Genomic DNA, 19,656 nt, shown 5'->3' with positions numbered 1-19,656 from the left:
TAAGACATTCATGTCCAAACTCTTAGCTTTTTAGGACAAAAAAGTTACCCTGTTACTAACAAACACCATCTTAATCTGGTTTTCACTACAGTTGATCTAAACCAAAGCATCTAAAGTGTCTTTAAAAATTAGCTGTTAAACCAAGTGCTGTTTTCTCTCATACAACAGTTTTATCTTCGTATTTGGCTGCTGACCTAATGTTCATATTAATGCTGTTTTTGCTACAAAGGTCATCTTAAATCAACTATATAAACTTTCTGAAAATCCAAATGGGAAGTTCTGAATGCTTCAGAAACAAATCATATTAGAGCAGACAAAAGGAAAACCTATCCACAAATTTGTATTACTAGCTACTGTTTCAGCTTGTTCATAGAGATCATGATTCTACTAAATTCTACCACATAGTTTAGATTATATGCAGATAGTGTAATGCAACATGGTATCATAACTCTGTTACAAACATTATGTTAAATCTTGACCACATTCCAGGGAACTCTGATTTTCCTAGAAACAGCCTTTTTGTTTCTGTGCAAGCATTCATCTATTTCGTAATGGAGATAAAGTGGGATGACAGTCACACATGTGTGACTCAAAAGTTTCTTGAACATTTGTTTCATAAAGATACCTAACAGACAGTCAGAGTAACTCAACTGAAAGCAGAAGAATCTTTCAGAATTTCCTGCTTCACTCCCTACTTTATTAATTATTTCTTGTAAGTGTTCAACTGCAGTACCTAGTGTACCATCTCTTCCTTCAAACACTCTGCTGTGAATGTCTAGCAAATATCTAGGAGTGTTTCTATCTATCTCTCTATCATGACTACATTACAATTCTTTGAGAATTGATCCATGTCTCAAAACAGAAACGGCATCAAAACCAGCACTTTCAGCATTGCCTTCATTTGTACTGCAAGTGAAAGGTTTCAGACAAAAAGCTTAGCCACATACCAAGAAAGTAAAGAGATATTGCTCCATCCCTGAGATTGAGTTAGGAACCTTGATTTTATTGATCCTGCAAAAATCAACATCAACCAACAGCAGCTACATAGTTCTTGTGTAGGTCAGCAGAGAGGCTGGTAGGACATGTAAGAAAAGAAAAGCCCATGCACTGTTTCCTCCCTATATGTCTACATGAACATTTTCTGGTCATGGCAAAAGACCCTAATCCCTCTAGGGCTAGTTTCATCATAATGGGATAAATGACCCTGCCCATGAAGTGGATGGATACTACTACATGGATAATCCTGAGTAGTAATTTTTGTAACTAGGACCAAGAAACCACTAATTATCATCATGTACCTACTAGAGCTGACAAAATGAGAAACTTCAATACTGTCCAAGAAACATGGCTCAAATTTGGGAATGGCTGCTTTGTAGAGAAATTTTTACATAACCATCTTCAGCTCAATGTCATATGGTATTTTAATCCACAGTACTAAAAGTATTAATCTGAAATATTTAGGGGAAACATCCTTAAAATAACAGACTAGAAAGCTAAGAACCATTACTCCACATGGACAGTAAGTTAAAAATGATGCCAGAACTAAAAGGTGCACAGGAACGTTTTGTAGAGTTAAGTCACATGTGCACAGCAGGCTGGAAGTAACAGATGTAATGTAACAATCCACCTCTTACACTGTCCCCTTAAACCAGGCTGATTAGGAACCAAATCAAGAAACACTAGTAGTTTTTTGCTGGATGAATGCTCATCTTTCCATAAGTAGAATCTGAGTGCAGTCAAGTCATGCCTAGTTAGTGTAAGGTATAGAAGCAAAAAGTATTTTAATAAGCACAATAGTAATATCAGAATACTGTTTTGTGTTATAGTGGGATTATTTTATAAAATCTTCCAATTGCAAGTCAAATCTGCCTTGATTCTCAGACACATTAAAGCTAATGATAAAAGTGATTGGTTCAGGACAGAAAAAGTTTCAGAAAATTTCCATTTAAACACAAACAAAAGGATTTAAAATTTTCATTAGCAAAATAAGTAAATAATAAAGTCCTGAAACCTCCTGTTCATCTCTTTTTTTTTCTGGCAACCTGCACAATATGAACATGTGGATTTAAAAATAAAGCAAAAAAGGAAGATTCCAAAATATAAACTTGCCTAATAAGGACCTCATTAGTGTTTTTCAATTCTAACACCAAGATGGACACAGATCCTTCTGATGGAATAATTAGAGAAGGAACAGTTATGTTTTCTAGGTACTGGTCCTTGGATTCTTCATACTGCTGTTCAGCTGTGGCCTTCACACTATCATGCCTCTTTACTTTCTCAGTGACATTCAGATTTTCATCAATGCATTTCTGGGGTTTAGCATAGAGGATCGCCTTTCTGGGGACTTCTGATACGTAGTCCACAACACATACATCTGACAGCAACTCTAGATTATTTAGAATGTCTTCTGGGAATTTTACTTGGTAAGTGTCTTGGTAGACTTTGGGAAGTGCATGAGCCCAAAGACCATTGGAATACTTCAGCAAGATGCCAACAACTTTTGCTTTGAAGTCACTACGGAGTGATGCAGGTGTGGTCTCCATACTTGGCTTTAACAAAGGGTCTGCTTTTGGTGAAGTAACATTCTGAGATGCCTTTTCTTGTTCAGCATCGCTTTTTGCTGCTGGTGGTATTTTCTTAGCAGGATAAATAAATCCATCTATTGGATCATCTTTGTGTATTTTCTCCACCTTGGAAAACAACAAAGAGAAGCAATAATCAGTTCCATTTGTAACACTAAATTGTTTGGTCAACTACACTTTTATAATATGCATTTTATACAGACTTTGAAGAGAACATCCACAGGGAGCTAAGCTTGAGGCAGTTACTACAGGTTAGCATTTCCTGTAATGCTTCCTCCTCTGTTTTGAAGGCTTCCAAACACATATGAGTACATCAGTAGTAGGCAAATATCTAATCTATGCAATACAACTGGGACTTGCTTCCAAAGAAGTAAGTACAGTCTCTCTTTCCTCCTAGCAGGACCAGAAGATGGTGACACCCTTCATAAATTTACATCTTTTCCATGTTAACCTTCCCCACAGGCAAGCGGATCATAAGCAAAAGTTTCTCTCAGTTTTCTAAGGGAAAGAAGATTTGACTCTATACTTCAGAAACAAGAGGACACTTGCCAAGCAGTGCTGTCAGGCAGGCTATCTGCTGTCATGCTCAGGGAATTAGTTTTCTTTACAAAAGTTCTGATATCAAGGAAGAAATTTCTGTTTCGTAATAAATTTTGTAACAAAATTGATTAGACCCTTTTAAATCATGGCCCCAGCTTCCTTCAGAACCAGGTATTTTACCAGTCCCTACATATCCACCCTTTGCTATAAGCTTATCACATAGTCTAGAGTCACAACATTGAAAGTACTGTTTGAGAACTGTAGCCACAAACTCACAATAAAATTCTGCTTCCCAAAGCTTTGCAGTTTCAACCTAGATTGATCTAATCATACCTTAGCAGGAGTCTATGTAAAATTGAGATAACAAAAGGTCTTAATGTTTTTGCATCGGTTCCAAAGCAAGAAAAACAAAGTTCCAAAGTAAGGTTTATGTAGCTCCACTTTGGAGTTCCTTTGTCAGAGGAAACAACTCTAATCAAAGTAATTTTTAAAAGCACATCAATGAAAAAACATGGAGCAGCTGAATTACTTGCTACTACTCAGGGGTAGCATTCACCTCCACCCTATTATTGTCCACGCCCATCAGAACCTTATAAACCTTGTCCAACTAATTATTTGCAGCTCTGTCCTAGCAACAGACAATCAAAGCAGAATGAACAAAACTCCAGGTATTTTCTTACAGAAAAAGAATAACACTCATTATCAAGATATTAAAAAGAATATCACTCATTATCAAGATAACATTAGCAAGAAACAAATACTGAGTTACAATTATTATTGAAAACTAATCAAATGGCCTTTGCTAGAATGGCCTGTGTCTAGAATCATGTATTTTGTCCCATGTATATCACATCATACTTAGCTCAAATTGCCAATGGTCTGAATTAAGAGTCAGGAAATGAACTATATAAGTGCATTTCCATACACTTGCTCTGCATTACATTGTCTAGGCTGGCACCAAAACAATCTGTGAAAAGATTATTGGGAAGAGGCCTTGGTCAACTTCCATGAACATTAGCATGACACAAAGAAAATAATTTTCATAGATATAAAAAAAATATTAACCATGTTAGAGAACCCTCACACATTCTTGGTAGCATGCCTAAATTATTCTCTATCAGTGAAAAACCAAAATAGAAATATTTTCTGCAAGAATAAGACATAAGAAAGCAAAGTTCTTGGGCATCTCTGCTAGTCAGCTTAATATAAGAGACAATAAACATGTCTGGCAGTAAAACCCAGAAGAACCGAGATGCCTTCAATGATTCCTGACAGAGAGCACCTATATTTGTACCCTCTGATATGAGGAATCTCCCTTTGCACCACAGGAGAAGAAAGGAGTTCAGTTAAAAATAGAACCAAACAAAAAACTTATCAAAGCCTTGCAAAGGCTTTGATACATGGTCAGGAGACCTAAGTTTATCAAGGCACACAGACAAAAAAATCAGAGCATGCCATTTTGGCAGATAATCTTATCCTAGATAGAGAGGAATTGATAAGGATGTCCCATGTGTCCATGGACAAAGCTGAGGAATTCATTTACATGACCAGCCAAGGAAACCTTTACAACCAGAAAATACTTAACATTATCAAGACAACAATTTGTTTGAGAATGCTGTGTTGGACTATATAGCAGTTCATCCTGGAAGAAGCTGGATGCAGAGGTCTACCTTTATGTATCCCTTCTCTTGGCTAGTGCTCTTTAAATAGAGCTGCAACACAGCTGAATAAATTTTTGCTGACAGGACTATAAACCCTTACACAGTAGACCAGCAGCAGACTGAGGAGAGAAGATCCTCAGAAATCTTTAAGCCTCTTAACTCCAATAATAGCTCTGGGGTTTTCTAGACACTGAAGTTCAGTTTTGAAGAGGCTGTATATGCTAACTGCGCAAACCATTTAGAGACAGCAAAATGCTATTTTCTGTAAATTGTTTCAGATTACCTCAGTATAAATAAGCACAGGCTGACATCACTAGAATCACAGAATCATAGAATATCCTGAGTTAGAAGAAACCCACAAGAATCACTGAGTCCAAATCCTGGCCCTGCACAGGACATCTCCAGGAATCACATCACCTTCAAGGCCATAGAAACTTCTAATAACAAGCAAATGGCTCCACTTGTGAGCAGCACTTCAAAACAGACACCCTTTCTTAAGCACAAATGTCTCAACCAAGTTTCCTGTTGAGCTTACAGATTTACCTTCAAGGTACTCCCCATTAGTATGGCTGACAGCCCAGCTCTGCAAGCACATTATTATACTGGGAGGTACTGAGAAACACCTGAAAGACATAGTCATTTGTCACAGCCAGCACAGGTTCATGAGGATAAACTCCTGCTTGTCAAACTTAATTTCATTTTATGACAAGACAGATAACCCACCTAGCTGATCCAGTGGATATAATCTTTTTGGGTTCCAGTAAAGCTTTCCATCCTGGCTCTCACAGTGTCCTTCTGGACAAACATCCAGCCCACACCTGGATGAACACATCACATGATGTGTGAGCAACTGGCTCATGGGTCAGTGAATGGGGTGACATCAGACTGGTGACCTGTCACTGGTGGGGTTCCACAGGGCTCCATCCTCAGCCCTGTGCTCTTCAAAGGCTTCAAAAATGACCTGGATACTTAGTAACCCTGGGAAGGAGTACTAAGCAAGTTCACAGAAGATAAAAAACTGGGAGGAGCTGTTGACTCCCTCACAGGCAGGAAGGTCTTGCAGACTGACCTTCATCAATTAGAGGGCTGGGCAACCACCAACAGTATGAAGTTGAACAAGGGGAAGTGCTGGATTGTGCACTTGGGATGGGGCAACTCTGGATGTGTGTATAGACTGGGGAGCAAGAGACTGGAGAGCAGCTCCATGGAATGGGAGCTGGGGGTCCTGGTCAGTGCAAGTTGAACGTGAGTCAGCAGTGCCCTGGCAGCCAGAAGGGCCACCCGTGTCCTGGGGGGCATCAGGCACAGCATCACAGCCAGGCAAGGGAGGGGATTGTCCTGCTCTGCTCTGCTCTGCTCTGGGGCAGCCTCACCTCGAGTGCTGGGGGCTGTTCTGGGTGCCACAATAGAAAAAAGGCATTGAGCTGTTAGAGGGCATCCATACGAGGACAATGAAGGCAGAAAAGGCCTCAGGTGAAGGCCATATGAGGAGTGGCTGAGGTAATTTGGTCTGTTCATCCCGGAGAAGAAGAAACTGAGTTGCAGTTACAACTTCCTTGAGGGAAGGGGAAGAGGAGCAGCAGGCACTGATCTCTTCACTCTGGTGACCAGTGACAGGACCAGAGGGAACGGTCTGAAGTTGTGTCAGGGGAGGCTTAGCTTGGATATCAGGAAAAATCTTTTTCAGCCAGAGGATGGTGTGAGCACTAGAACAGGCTCCCCAGGGAAGTGCTCAGAATACTATCCCTGACAGAGCTCAAAAAGCACTTGGACAACACTCTCAGGCACATGGTGTGATTCTTGGGGATGCCTTGTACAGGGCTAAGACTTGTGTTTAATGATCCTTGTGGGTCCCTTATAACTCAGAATATTCTGTGATTCTATGACCTGGCCTCTTATCATCTCTCCATTACACAGCACAAAGCAGAGGCAACAGCTGGCAGAATGAATTATCAGGGCAACAGAGAGTGAAGCCATTCTACACAGGAGAATAATATTTTTTCCTGGGCTTGAATAACAGAGGCAGCTCTTAAAAACTGAAATCTGGAGACTCAAATAATAAAACTTCAAATAAAAAAATACTCCCAAGATAAATACTGACACTGCAACTGAGTGAAATGCAAAAGAGCAAGTCCCCTTGTTTTGGCATACACATATAGCAAGGACAAAAGCAGACATGCTCCTGTATTGGCAGGACAAAATCCTTGCACAAATATGCTTGACAACATTTAAAAAAAACACTGACCAACATATAGAAACTAAAGAAAGTATCCACTTTGCAATGCTGGCCTTACTTAATTGTGTGTGTAGTCATAGTCATAAATTGGTAACCTCCTGGAGCATCAACAGGATGTTTCCAAGAAGGAACTGGAGAAAACACATCCTTGAAATGAGAGTTTCTAGTCAGAGTAGATGTTGTTCAATTTCAATGTTACATTCAAACTAGCATATGCAGTTATTTTCTGCTATTCTTCTGCAAGGCAAGAAAAGAAAACCCGCAAAGGAAGTTTAGCATTTAATGTCAGTGACAGAGTCTCATCAGAAGTTTGGCTCTACGGTTTTTAGTATCCAACAGGTTCTCAAAGACGGCTCTAAAATACAAATTAGAACTATCACTCTGATCCACTGAGAAGAATTCTTCGGAAATGTGGTGCAGGAGTTTTTCAGATCTGATTTAAATATGCAACATGGAAGCTCAACGACCACAGGCATACATACCAGAGACTGTACACAGAAACATTTTAGTGACAGGCACCTTAGACAAACACTTCAGTGTGAAGGCAGCTCTCATCTGCCTGACTTTCCTCAACAATACATGAAGTTAAGACTCCTAGCAAGCTGGAGCTGAAAGCAGTGAGGAGAGTATTTCTGGCCTTGATCAGCACTACCTGACATCTACACATTGGCTGACAGCACTTCTCTGTTACTGGCAGCCACCACAACTTCAGGTCCCACTGGTTTTGTCCATCCCTCTACAGTATAGGTCTCCCCAGGCAATGGTGAGATGCTGCTTCAACATTAACATTCAACTCCTCCCTGTTCCAAGTAGCTGCTTCTGAAAGCTATAACTGAACTATGTGTCCAGAGCAACCAAATCTGGGGAAAAAAAGAGACTTGGTCAGTGTTCTTGAAAGGCTGAAGATCCCCACTGCATATGGTGGCATCACTCAGTAAGGAGCTTTTCCTTACAAAGATCTGGAAGCTTCTTACATCATCCAGTTACAGCTAATCCTTGGAATCCACTCCAGCTTTTGCAGCTTCTAGTCTGATATACAATTAATTATTTTGCATGGGAAGCTGATATCTATTTTCTTACCCTAAACAACAAAAGAACACATCAAAACACTTGTTTTTAGCCAAGCGTCACGTCAACTGGGAAGCTGAGACAGACTGGAATATGTTGGCCAAAAAAGCTGCAGCATGTCCATTGTTAAAAACATGACTGGATACAGACCTGGACAGACTGCAGGTGACCCTGCATGAGCATGGAGGTTGCATTAGGTAATCAAATGAGGTCCCTACCCACCTCAGTGATTCTGTGATTCTGTCTCTGGTAGTCATTTCTTCTGTACTTACCTGAAATGTTAGAATGCAAATCATACTAGATATATCTTTCTATTTTCTTTTATTGTTAAACTAAAGAATCCGTATTGTCAAGATATCCTCTATTCAGGTTCAGCTCATGCTCAGAGCTGGGATGGTAAGCTCTGCAAAGTTCAAGAGTGTCTTTAGATTGCCCCCTTCTGCCCATCCTCTTTGCCCTCTCACTCCATTACCCTGCACATCACAGTGAAGACACTTGTTCTCCAGTTTCTTGTACTTACAAGACTGGCTTCTGCAAATACACAATTACAGAGGAAACTGTGATGCAATAAGACAGCTGAGTCAATCTAAAAATTCCATGCTATTGAGGGCTGTCCCTATTCCTCACATCTTTATGCCAGCACTGAGGATCAGCAGACAACTCTGTCAGCAGTTCTTTTTGGCTGTCATACCCTTTACCTCATAATGCATTGAAGTTCTCCTACAAGGTCAGAAAAGGACAAGATTTAACACACAGGAGATGCACAGGTTGCAGGAGTAAGAAAAGATGCTGTCAACATGGAGTCTGACTTCATTTGGTGGCTCATAGCATTGTCTAACCACTCACCACCAGGACTGAGTTTCAGGTATATTGATTTGCAGCCTGTTCTAGCACTATGTTTGGACAGCAAAGTCATTCTGGACCTTCTGTCCTCAACCGGCTCATTTCCACACATTCCAGGACATCATCTTCTCAGTGAGGCTGACACCAACTGTAGTCTGCTCTGTGCTGAAGTACGTACAGCACATCTAATTACATTTTAGGTGTAACATGTCTTGTGTCCTCTGAAGTCCATTCTAAATGGCTACTGGCTCTGTATGTAAATACCAATTTCTTCAGTGGGGGTGGCAAAAGAAAGTTATTGTAATTCAAGAGATCATCTACTGGAAACAGCTTTGAGGGTTTGCGTAAAACTGTGAGCTGTCATTGATATGTACTACCAGATGTGATAGCCTGCTCCATTGTCTCCTCCATGTGCAAAGTACATTAGAGCTGGATTTTTTATTCTTTCAAGTTTGTTTCTCTGTTTAGAAAGATCACTTTTGCTTCACATAGCTTAACTGTGGTATAGAAATTCCTTCTCTGAGAGTGAAGACCTAATAAAACTAAAATTTCTCAAGGAATACAACTCTACTGTGGCAATCCTCTTTTCTAAGCATACCTGTTTAGGTATGTTTATCTCTTTTCTTACCTACTGTAACCACTGTTACTGTAAAATGTTACAGTAACATACTAATGCATCAGTGGCATGATGCATTAGTATGTAGTACCTATTTTGTTAAGACATGGTGTACTGCCCAGGATTCAGAAAAGAACAGTCTCAGTCTGTCAATTTGTTTACCATCTAATCCTGGCATTCTCCCAAGCCTTCAGTTTCACCTTCTGCAAAAAGTCCCAACATTTATAAAGGTAAAATATGAATCTGAGAACTAAATACAGCTAAAAAAAGATAAAATAAACAAAACCTCCTACTAGTCAATTAAGCAACATCTCATTGTTGTCTCATGTAGGTCTCATTCTTATCTAAAAAATTCTCTACCTTTCTGTGGTGATAACATCAACTTGTAGTGACTATTACAAAAAAAAGATCAAACCAAAAACCAAACAACAAACCAATAAAATACCTCCAAAACAGTGAAAAAATATGCTAATTTCCCCCTTAATTCCTCCAACTTTTTTCCAGTAATGTATTTTCAAGACTAATGGACTGTGAGACCTGTCCAACACCTTACCAGATATCCAAGAGATGAAGTGAAGAAAACTAAGCCTTGCTTTACCCTGTAAAGCCTCCTCCTCACAGTAAACAGCCAGGAAAATGGTCGCTACTCTGAGGAGTCTTTTCACACAGCATCAGCCAACACAGTCACTAAAGGTAACTACAGTCACTTAAGGTCACTAAAGAATATACTCACATGTTACATATTGTTTAGCTTTATGTTTATTAAAAAGCAGTAAGAAACCTGACTGAGGAATGATAGATTAGAGACAAAAAACTGTCCTCTGACAAGTAACAGTTAATCTGGTATGTAGCTAGAGCCAGTAGAGTATTTTATGGAAAGGAACATCTTTGTTCTAGAACGGCAGAAAAGCAAATGTATCTCTTCCAGCACAAGTGGAATTTCAAAATTCAGAATGGTAGTGTTATTTTTCTAACAGTTCCTTCAGAAAACAAGCAGAAAGACTAAGGCAGTCATTACCACAAGAAAACTCCACAATCAAATCAATATGCATACATCCCTTCATTCTGTCAATTAAAAGGTGTCTGCTTGTTATTCATTCTACCCAAATACCAGCTCTAGGATTGGTGTTTTCACCAAAACTCTGGGTTTTATAAACATGGAAGAACTTCTGAGGCACAAGTTATGACGGGGTCTGACAGGATCCATCTGTCCTGATGATAGATGAAATTATTTTTGGCTGTTAAGTGACCCACTGTGCCACTCAGACACTTACAACTCTATGGAACAGGATGGGATTCACCTGAGAGTACTAAGGGACCTGGAAGAAGCACTTGCCAAGCTGCTCTCCATCAGTTATCATCAGTACTGAATAACCGAGGAGGCTGATGACTGGAGTTTTGCTAATGTGATGCCCACCCACAAGAAGGGTTAGAAGGAAGATGTGGAGAACTACAGGCCTGTCAGCCTGACCTTAGTTCTGGCAAAGGCTATGGAACAGATCATCTTGAGTGTGATCATATAGTACATGCCAGACAACCAAGGGATCTGACCCAGCCAGCATGGGTTTGGGGAAAGGCAGGTCTCACCTGACCAACCTGATGTCCTTTCACAACCAGGTGATGTCCCCAGAGGGTGAGGGAAAGACTGTGGATGCTGTCTACCTAGAATTGAGGAAAGTCTTTGACACCATCTCCCACAGCATTTTCCTGGAAAAGCTGGCAGCCCACAGTTTGGACAGGAGCACTCTTTGATGGGTTAGAAACTGGCTGCACAGCCAGGCCCAGAGAGTGGAGGTGAATGGTGTCACATCCAGCTGGGGGCTGGTCACCAGTGGTGTTCCTCAGGAATTAGTATTTGGCCCAGTCCTGTTTAAAATCTTTACTGATGATCTGTATGAGATCGACTGTACTCTCAGCAGAATTCACTGATGACAGCAAACTGTGTGGGAGTGTCGACCTGCTGGAGGGCGGGAAGGCTCTGCAGAGACATCTGGACAGGCTGGATTGACGGGCCAAGGCCAAAGGTGTGAGGTTCAATAAGGCCAAGTGTCAGGTCCTGCCCTTGGGTCACAACAACCCTGTGCAGTGCTACAGGCTGGGCAGAGTGCCTGGAAAGCTGCCCAGCGGAAAAGGGGGATGCTGGTCAACAGCACCTGATGGACAAGAAAGCCAATGGCATCCTGGCCTGTATCAGCAATAATGTGGCAAGCAGGACCAGGGCAGTCCCTCTATATTCAAAACTGATGAGGCCACACCTCAAGCTGTGTGTCCAGTTTCTGGGCCCCTCATGAACAAGAAACAAGTTCAGATGCTGGAGCAAGGCTAGAGAAGGGCAAAGGAGCAGGTGAAGGGTTGGAGCCGGAGAGGGTAATTCCTATGAGGAGTGGCTAAAAGACCTGAAGTTTTTCAGCCTGAGGAAGAGGAGCCTCAGGGGTGACTTTATCACTCTCTGCAACTCTCTGAAAGGAGGCTGTAGCCAGGTGGGTGTCCATCTCTTCTCCCAGTTAACCAGTGACAGGACAAGAGAACACAGACTCAAGCTGCACTGGGGTGGGGGGCTTCAGGTTGGAGATTAAGAGGAATTTCTTCACTGAAAAGGGGGTCAGGCAGTGCACAGACTTCCAATGGAGGTGGTCAAGTCACCATCCCTGGAGGTAGTCAATAAATGACTGGACTGACAACCAGTGCTATGGTTGACAATGGGTGTTTGGTCGAGAGTTGGACTTGATCTTGGAGCACATCTGAAATACTTGTTGAACACCAACATACAAAGTATGAAAAACAAACAGGATAAACACCAAGCACTGGTAAGTTCCCAGAGCTATGATTTCTTTGGTGTCAGCAAGACTTGGTGGAACAAGTGCCACACCTGGCATGCTGGGATGGAGGGCTGCAGGCTCTCCAGGAGGGATGGGCAGGGCAGGCAATGTGGAGGAGTTGCACTGTATGAAAAGGGGAGGTTTGACTGCACAGCCCTTACCGTTAGTGATGATGTGGGTGAGAGACCCTGGTTTCCAGGGAGCTTTGTAATGTCTGCTACCAGCAGGCACTCAGGAGAAATCTCTGGGTTGGTATCTTGCTTTTACTGGAGATTGCAACTCCCAGACATCTACTTGTGAACACTGTACTGCTGTGACAAGCAAATCTGGGAAATGTGTGAAGTTTGTAGGAAATAACTTCTAGTCACAAGTACTCAGTGAGACAACTAGGAACTAAAGCCTCCTAGGCAGAGGACTCTGTCAGGGGAGGTTCAGGAAGCATTTCTTTAACAAGAACGTGGCCAAACACTGGAACTGGCTTCTTGGCTGACACCCTTAGCCTGCCAGTGTTCAAAAGATATTTGGATAATGCCCCTAATAACAAGTTTTAACTTTTGGTCATTCCCGAAGTGGTCAGGCAACTGGACTAGATGATCACTGATAAGATTCCTTCCAACTGAAATACTTCTATTTATTTTGCAAATATTTATCACTTGCATTTTTCCATACTAAGTCAACATTTGCATGAAGCTACTATAAATGCCAAGATCCTTTTTTCCCAAGCTTCAAAGTCCACGCAGAAAAAAACCCACTTTTTTTTTTTAATGTAGGGAGAGTCCTTTCAGTCCACGGCCAAGATTACAATGAAATTTTATGGGCCAGAAACATCGTATGAGGAGGCTACATACCTCTTCAGAGAGCCCTGTAACTCTGAACAGCCCTGTATTATTAGCCAGATGAACCTGTATTTGCATACTTTTTCAACTCACTTGTTACAATTCTGAGAGCATGTGTCCAAGTGTTACCCCTGAGGAATCCCACCATGACTTTCTGCCTTTCTGAAAGTAAATCATTCAGGCTTTCTCCATTTCCAGTCTTTAAACCAACTAAGCATATATGCAAGGACATTTCCTAATGTCCTAGGACTGCCTAATTCTCTAAAAGCTTTTGGAAAAAAAACATGGAAATTCAAGCAAAATTTTGAGAAAAGATCTAAGAGTTCAGGCTTCGCTTGCACTGCCATATCTGCATCACCATCACATCACGCCTGAATCACTCACAGAGTTCAAGCAACTGAGGAGAGCTGAGCATGTAAAGGGAAAAAAAAAAGTCCCTTAAACATACATACAACTCAGTAAGGAGGTTTCTATTTAGACTGCAAGGGGAACCATTTTGACATGTTGCCAGTACCAAATACAAATGTATTATTACTTTTCGGGTGACTTACATAAAAAAAAAAAAAAAAAAAAAGAACTTTTTAATTTACATGCCTACATGCCTCTCACACCTCCGCTGCAATGCTCTCTCTCCCTCAGGGGTTCAGCTGCCTGCATCCCAAGGATCCAAGGCTGAGCTCAAACACAGCAAAACTATGTAACTTTGACTTAGAATTGTAAGAAAACTGCTAAGTTGTGAGAAAGAGCTTGTGACAAAAATATATAGAAGGATAAGAAATGAGACAAGAATTGGAAATCTAAAATAGGGATCACTAGCTGTTCAAAGACACATGGCAAAGTAATTAATCAAACAGAAAGGTAAAAAAATCTGATAAAAAAGGTGAAGGTGGGAGGGTCACTACCAGTCATCACGTTTTGCAAAGCACAAGTGCTGGAGCTGAAAGCAAACAATTCAGCAACACTGTGGATTTGCCAGAGCTGTTGAAGAAGATTCTTCTCCTGGCTGAGGTCTGTCTAGACAACAAAGACTTCTAAGCATATTTATTGTCAGCCCTACTGCTCATGAAGGCTGGGCCACAATCTGTGACTGCTAGCCATTACTTGGTAACTTTGTACTTTTGCATTTAGCTGCGCAAAGTATGTTGCTACAAGTAAGATGCTCAACCAAGCCGACCTAAAGAGGGGAGGAAACAGACAAATGGAGACAAAGTCAGCCTCAGTACCTCCTGCCTGAACGGTGAAGACTGAAAACAGGATCATCAACCTGCAACTTACAGCGATATTTGGAGACTTGAACTCAGTAAATAGGAAAAATATCCATTACCCGTAGTTCTAAAAACATGGAAATTACCATCTTCTAGATAAAATTCCTACCTTTCCAACAGAAGTTTTGGAGACGCAAAGTTATTCAGAAGTGATACTCTCCAACACACAGATTAAAAGCTTGGAGACCCTGAAAGTGCATTAGGTTTGCTGTCTGCTGGTTTGTAACTATGTTACACTGATCAGAATAAGTACAAAAGGAATATGTTCGTCTTTAAGAAGATAATAAAAGAAACACCAAGCATGTTTTTGAGCCTGGCAGACACTACCCGTGTAAGAAACCAACATGACAGAAATAATTCAGCTATCAGATATCTTTACTTTCACTGGAGAGAGTAGTCTTTCTTCTGCATTTAAAAGGTTCTACAAACCTATACACCTGCAGACAATATGTTTAAACCAGGAACTGATTACACTTAAGAGATGTACTGTAGCTTTCATATAAGAAGTCCCAATTCAAACTTCTCTATGCCTGAGCCATAATTACAATTTTGTAAGTCAGTAAACTGAGACGGGCTTTAGAAGCTCATTAACAGTTCTCTACAATAAGACTGATTGTGCCAAGATAACTCGATAGTTCTGACTGCTGTTGTACTGTGCCTATTGTACTACAATGTTTCCATGGATTTAATCAGTGCTTATTTATGCTTAAATGACTTTATTTGCATACTAGAAAGAAAGAGATAGACCCAACAGATAGTAAGCAAATGGATAATGAACACAGAACAAAGGTCCTGGATGAACAGGACTGACTGGAACATTAGCTACAAAAAAGACTAAAATTTGCCGCATGAATTAAGCAATTCAAGACATAACAGCTTGCTCTGTAGATAATACAGGAACCAATCATCAACCATCAAAATAAATTGCTGCTGACTGCATACATTTCTAGTGTTTGTAGTAAGGTGTTACAAACACATTTTATATATCTGTGAGAATACCATACATGCACACAAATGGTGTTATTCCTGAAAAGCAGTTATTCAACTAAGTTATTTTCTTTTAATTTTTTTTTTGTATTTAATGCTTTTACAAAAGAAAAGACTTAGTAGGACATACAATAAAATGTACTTCAAGAAGACAAATAATTCTTATTACTTCAATACTCTTCTGTGCCACAGTTTGACAGATACCAAGGTAATGAAAAGTCTTCACTGACTGGCCATTTAACACTGGCCTGTTAAAGTAAAGCTAAATAAAGCCTTGATGCAAAGTTGCATGACACCATAAATGACCCGTGAATGCAGAAGAAGAGACAGAAGTACAGCAGTTGAAGCCCCTCCACCCTGGGGTGATGGCAACTCGTGTCAGACCTCTAAGTGGACACTCAGCCAGACATCAGCTCCTAATAAGAGACGCAATGACACCCTTAGTAATCAAGGGGTAACAGACATTAGAAGGAGGGCAGAAAGGGGCTTAGCTGTAATCTCTCCCGCCAGCATTACCACTCTTCAATTTCATCTATTATTGTATCTTAAACCTAACCAAAACAGCAAAATTCCTTGGCTTAAGATGTGAGAAAGACCTCTGGAAAAGTCAATAGAAAGATAAATACAGTTAGACCTCAGACTTTTCACAAAGGATGTTGGTAGCTTGTAGCTTTAAGAGGAGGTAAACCCACCAACAAGGAAAAGCATAAAACGCAATTGGGGAAAAAACCCAAACCAAGAACAACATGGCATGGACATCACCTGTCGTCAGCTATTTGAGTTATCAGTACTGGGGTCAGTTAAAGGTGGCAAGGCAGCAACCTCAAGCACTTGCTCCACAACACCATGGAGGCTGACCTTCCTTGTTCAAACACTGGTCTAGCCAACTGTGATTTTCTGGGGTTTCAAAGGGCATTGTTACAATTTGGGAGTGGAGTGGTGGGGATGTGGGGGTTTTCTGTCACTGCTACAGAGCACGAAGGGAAATGCAGGTACACATAAAATAACATTTGGCAAACGAACACTCTCGGAAGTCTATAGGATACTGGCATCTTCCATAAAAATGGCTCAATACTTACTGTGCACACATGAGGCCAGTTCTCAAGCTGATAGAGCACTTCTGTGCTCAGGTCCTCCCAGTACATTTCCCCATATATCTGAGGCATCTTTGACAGTCTGACACCACTGCTGTACTTGCTCAGCAGCTCCTTAATGCGACTTTGAAGTTCATGGACATCAGCAGCAGAAGAGCCAGGGGCAACAGTATGTGTCTCTGCAGTGGATGTATTCAAGCTATCTGTTAAAAAAAAAATTACAGCCTTGAAGTAAACACAGCCCTACAAACAGAAAGATAGATCATTACCTCCTTACTTAAAAACTAAACATGGGATCTGCCAGCATAGCACCAACTTTAAAACATGGCTCTCCTGCCCAGCATGGCTGGTTCAGTCATTTCCTACGGCAAAGAACTATGGAAATCTCAGACATTAAGTAACTACCTAAAATGAGTTTTCAATCACTGTAGTTATTTTCGTAAGACGTTGCTACGTGTTACTTCTGAAGGGATTCTGGAAGAGAATACAGAACTGTCAGCCCCACTGCAGCTAAGACACTGCACTAAGATAGTATCCCAAGAGGGGCACAGGATAATTTCTTTATGAGTACAAACACCAGAAAGATACTGCATGACAACCAAGAATGTTCTTCTATATTCAGATGGGTGTACAAATCCGACCAATGATTTGCCTTTCATTCCAAGATCTGTCCTGAGGAAAAGTCTCCACCCAGTAGGCAGCTTTTCTGTGCTACTGCATCCAAGGAAGTGCTCCAGTGGAGCAAGGAAAGTGACAACTGCTCAGCTGCTCTGGGCAGTTTCATACATTGTGTGTAGGAATTAGGCACTCATTATTCCAGGGGGAGGTTCACACCACTAACTTACCTGCTGCCTCATCTCTACTCCTCTTCTCCCTTTGGTGGGCTCTATTTGCTACCAGATCTGAAGCTTCACAAATCAGGGTGACAAGTCTCAAAGAAAGCAACCATCATTTTGCAAGCCTATCAGCTGCACAACTGTTGAGCCATGCAGGCAGAAGAGTATTTGCTGGACAGACACATTAGTAATGCTGCTTAGTCCTGAAAGCCAGGATTTCATCCTTATACCAGATTCCTACCCCACTGGTGAAGTTAAGCCTATTCATCCCATTTCCAAACTCCTCACACTGGCTTTGTGATTTGCTTTGACACTTACTGCCCAGTGTTTTTCCTGGAAGACTGAGAGGCAGACAAGCAAACGCACATTTCCTCAGCACAATGAAATAAGAGTGAAAAGGTTCACTCATAGAACTTGATTCCTCATCCAAGCCCATCTTCATTCAAAACAACTAATAAGATGGATTTTTTTTAAGATGACACCCTCTCTGAGTAGACAACAAATCATTTCTCAATGGGCATACCATTTGACTCTGTGGAAGAGCTTCTGGACAGGTGAACTTGCAACTCCTTTTGAAACCGTGGTGGGACAGTCAGCCTCTTCTCAGATCTGAAATTGGAAAGAAAATTGCTTAGAACCACTCTTCTTTCTCTAAATAAAATTCCATTTGCTTCTAAGACTTGTACATAAAATAAAATGCATTTCAAACATTCCATACACTCCTAGAAGGCCTCCTGCAGGAGTAGTCACAATGTCCTTGTCAGGAAGACAACCTGATCAGCAGTAACAGGACAGATCAACAGGTAGTTTACTAATTTTTCTCATTATGGTGAGAAACAAAACACAGTAAAAAGACATTAGCAAAGGGAAAGTATCTAGGAACACATAGGCATCAAGGTCTTTTTGTGGATGCTGTTGGTTACATTGTTTAAGAGACTCTCCTCTGAAGATCTCTCCCACTGAAAGCACACAAATGTCGCGCTTGCAGGTGTTCTTCAGAGGAAGAATACAGAGTTTACTTGGGAATACAGACACTAAAATGAGCTCCTGACAGTGAAGAGGGCACAGCACTGTGTAGCTCATAAAGACCTGGAAAAAAAATCAGCTGTGGAATAATTACATACACTGCAAGCAAAAGGGAACAAGAGTTGGAGAAGGGAAATCAAAGACTAGGCAACATCTCCACCACAGCACAGCAAGTTGCCCTGAATCAGGCAACTCCTGACCAGAGCAGACCCTGCACATGCACTGGGCAGGTTTTGAAGAAGATCTCTGCCCAGGGCCAGTTCTGGAATTCAGAGACAACAGTGGAGCAAGCCATAAACCTCACCAGCTGCAGAAACATCAAGGGTGATTTTCACAGCTTCACCTGGACTCTGAGAAGGTAGGACAGTAGTTCAAGACTGATGCTGTGGCTAGTTGCAACAGGAAGTCAAGACCAAGAAGCCCTATATGTCATCACATTGACTTTTAATCAGAGCATATCCATGAATCAGAAAGAGACCTCCCACATTCATGTCTCTTCTGAGAAGCATGTTAAAAGATTTAACATTAATTTGTCTTCCCTGCTTTTATGCTGTCCCTGTTAGATGAAACCATTGTTCCTCCATCAGCTACGGGATATCACTTGTACCAAAGACCATACTTCTGTTCTGAGTCATGTCCCACAGCACTAGCTATGAGGACAGGCACCGCCCAGCTCAGCAATTTACACAACAGGAATCATGCCCAGAAGTGCTGGCAGCAGCAGATCAACTACAAGCACATTTATGAAACTCAGAAAGTACAAAAGCAAAGCCACCCACACAAAATCAAAACTTCCACTCACACCTGACACTTGCTGGGTATCTGAAAAGCCTCTTACAACACTCATCTGCACTACAGAAAAACCCTCTGCATTCTGGGCACACCCCAGATGCCCACACTAAGTAGCAGCAGTCTCTTCTTAGAAGGTGGCTGTGGCTGCCCATGCAGATGCTACAAGAAATTCAGGATCTCACTTTGTACATGTACCTACCAGTATGGACAACTCTAAGCTGAACAAATACTCAAGCTAAAAAAGTCCTCTTAATGGAAGCAGACTCAAAAGAGACTACCATCTTTGCTAGGCAGAAAGCAAAACAATCCTGTGAAATAGCCCCATGGGTAGTGGAGACTGTCCTGCTACCTCTGCCTGCCAACAGGAATCCATAGCTGTATTCTAGTCCTCTGTGCCATACACACTTGTATCACCTTAAGCCCCACAACAGGTGACACAAGTGATGTGACTGCAG

General features: G+C 41.3%; 1 protein-coding gene across 4 annotated transcripts in view; it reads right to left on the bottom strand.

Annotated features, from left to right (window-relative positions):
- The window catches only part of TDRD7 (tudor domain containing 7), a 46,965-nt gene that overhangs the window by 10,454 nt on the left and 16,855 nt on the right, over positions 1 to 19,656 (bottom strand). For all 4 annotated transcript variants that reach the window (XM_036403672.2, XM_036403671.2, XM_036403674.2 and 1 more), the window contains exons 5-7: positions 17,907 to 17,992; positions 16,533 to 16,750; positions 2,110 to 2,690 (exon numbers count right to left, since the gene is read on the bottom strand). In XM_036403672.2, the coding sequence (XP_036259565.1) occupies positions 2,110 to 2,690; positions 16,533 to 16,750; positions 17,907 to 17,992 (885 nt within the window). The remainder of the gene's footprint in view (positions 1 to 2,109; positions 2,691 to 16,532; positions 16,751 to 17,906; positions 17,993 to 19,656) is intronic.

The sequence above is a fragment of the Molothrus ater genome, chromosome Z (assembly GCF_012460135.2).
Source record: "Molothrus ater isolate BHLD 08-10-18 breed brown headed cowbird chromosome Z, BPBGC_Mater_1.1, whole genome shotgun sequence".
NCBI lineage: Eukaryota > Metazoa > Chordata > Aves > Passeriformes > Icteridae > Molothrus > Molothrus ater.
Note: the sequence above shows the minus strand (reverse complement) of the source record. Positions and strands in the feature narration are given on the sequence as shown.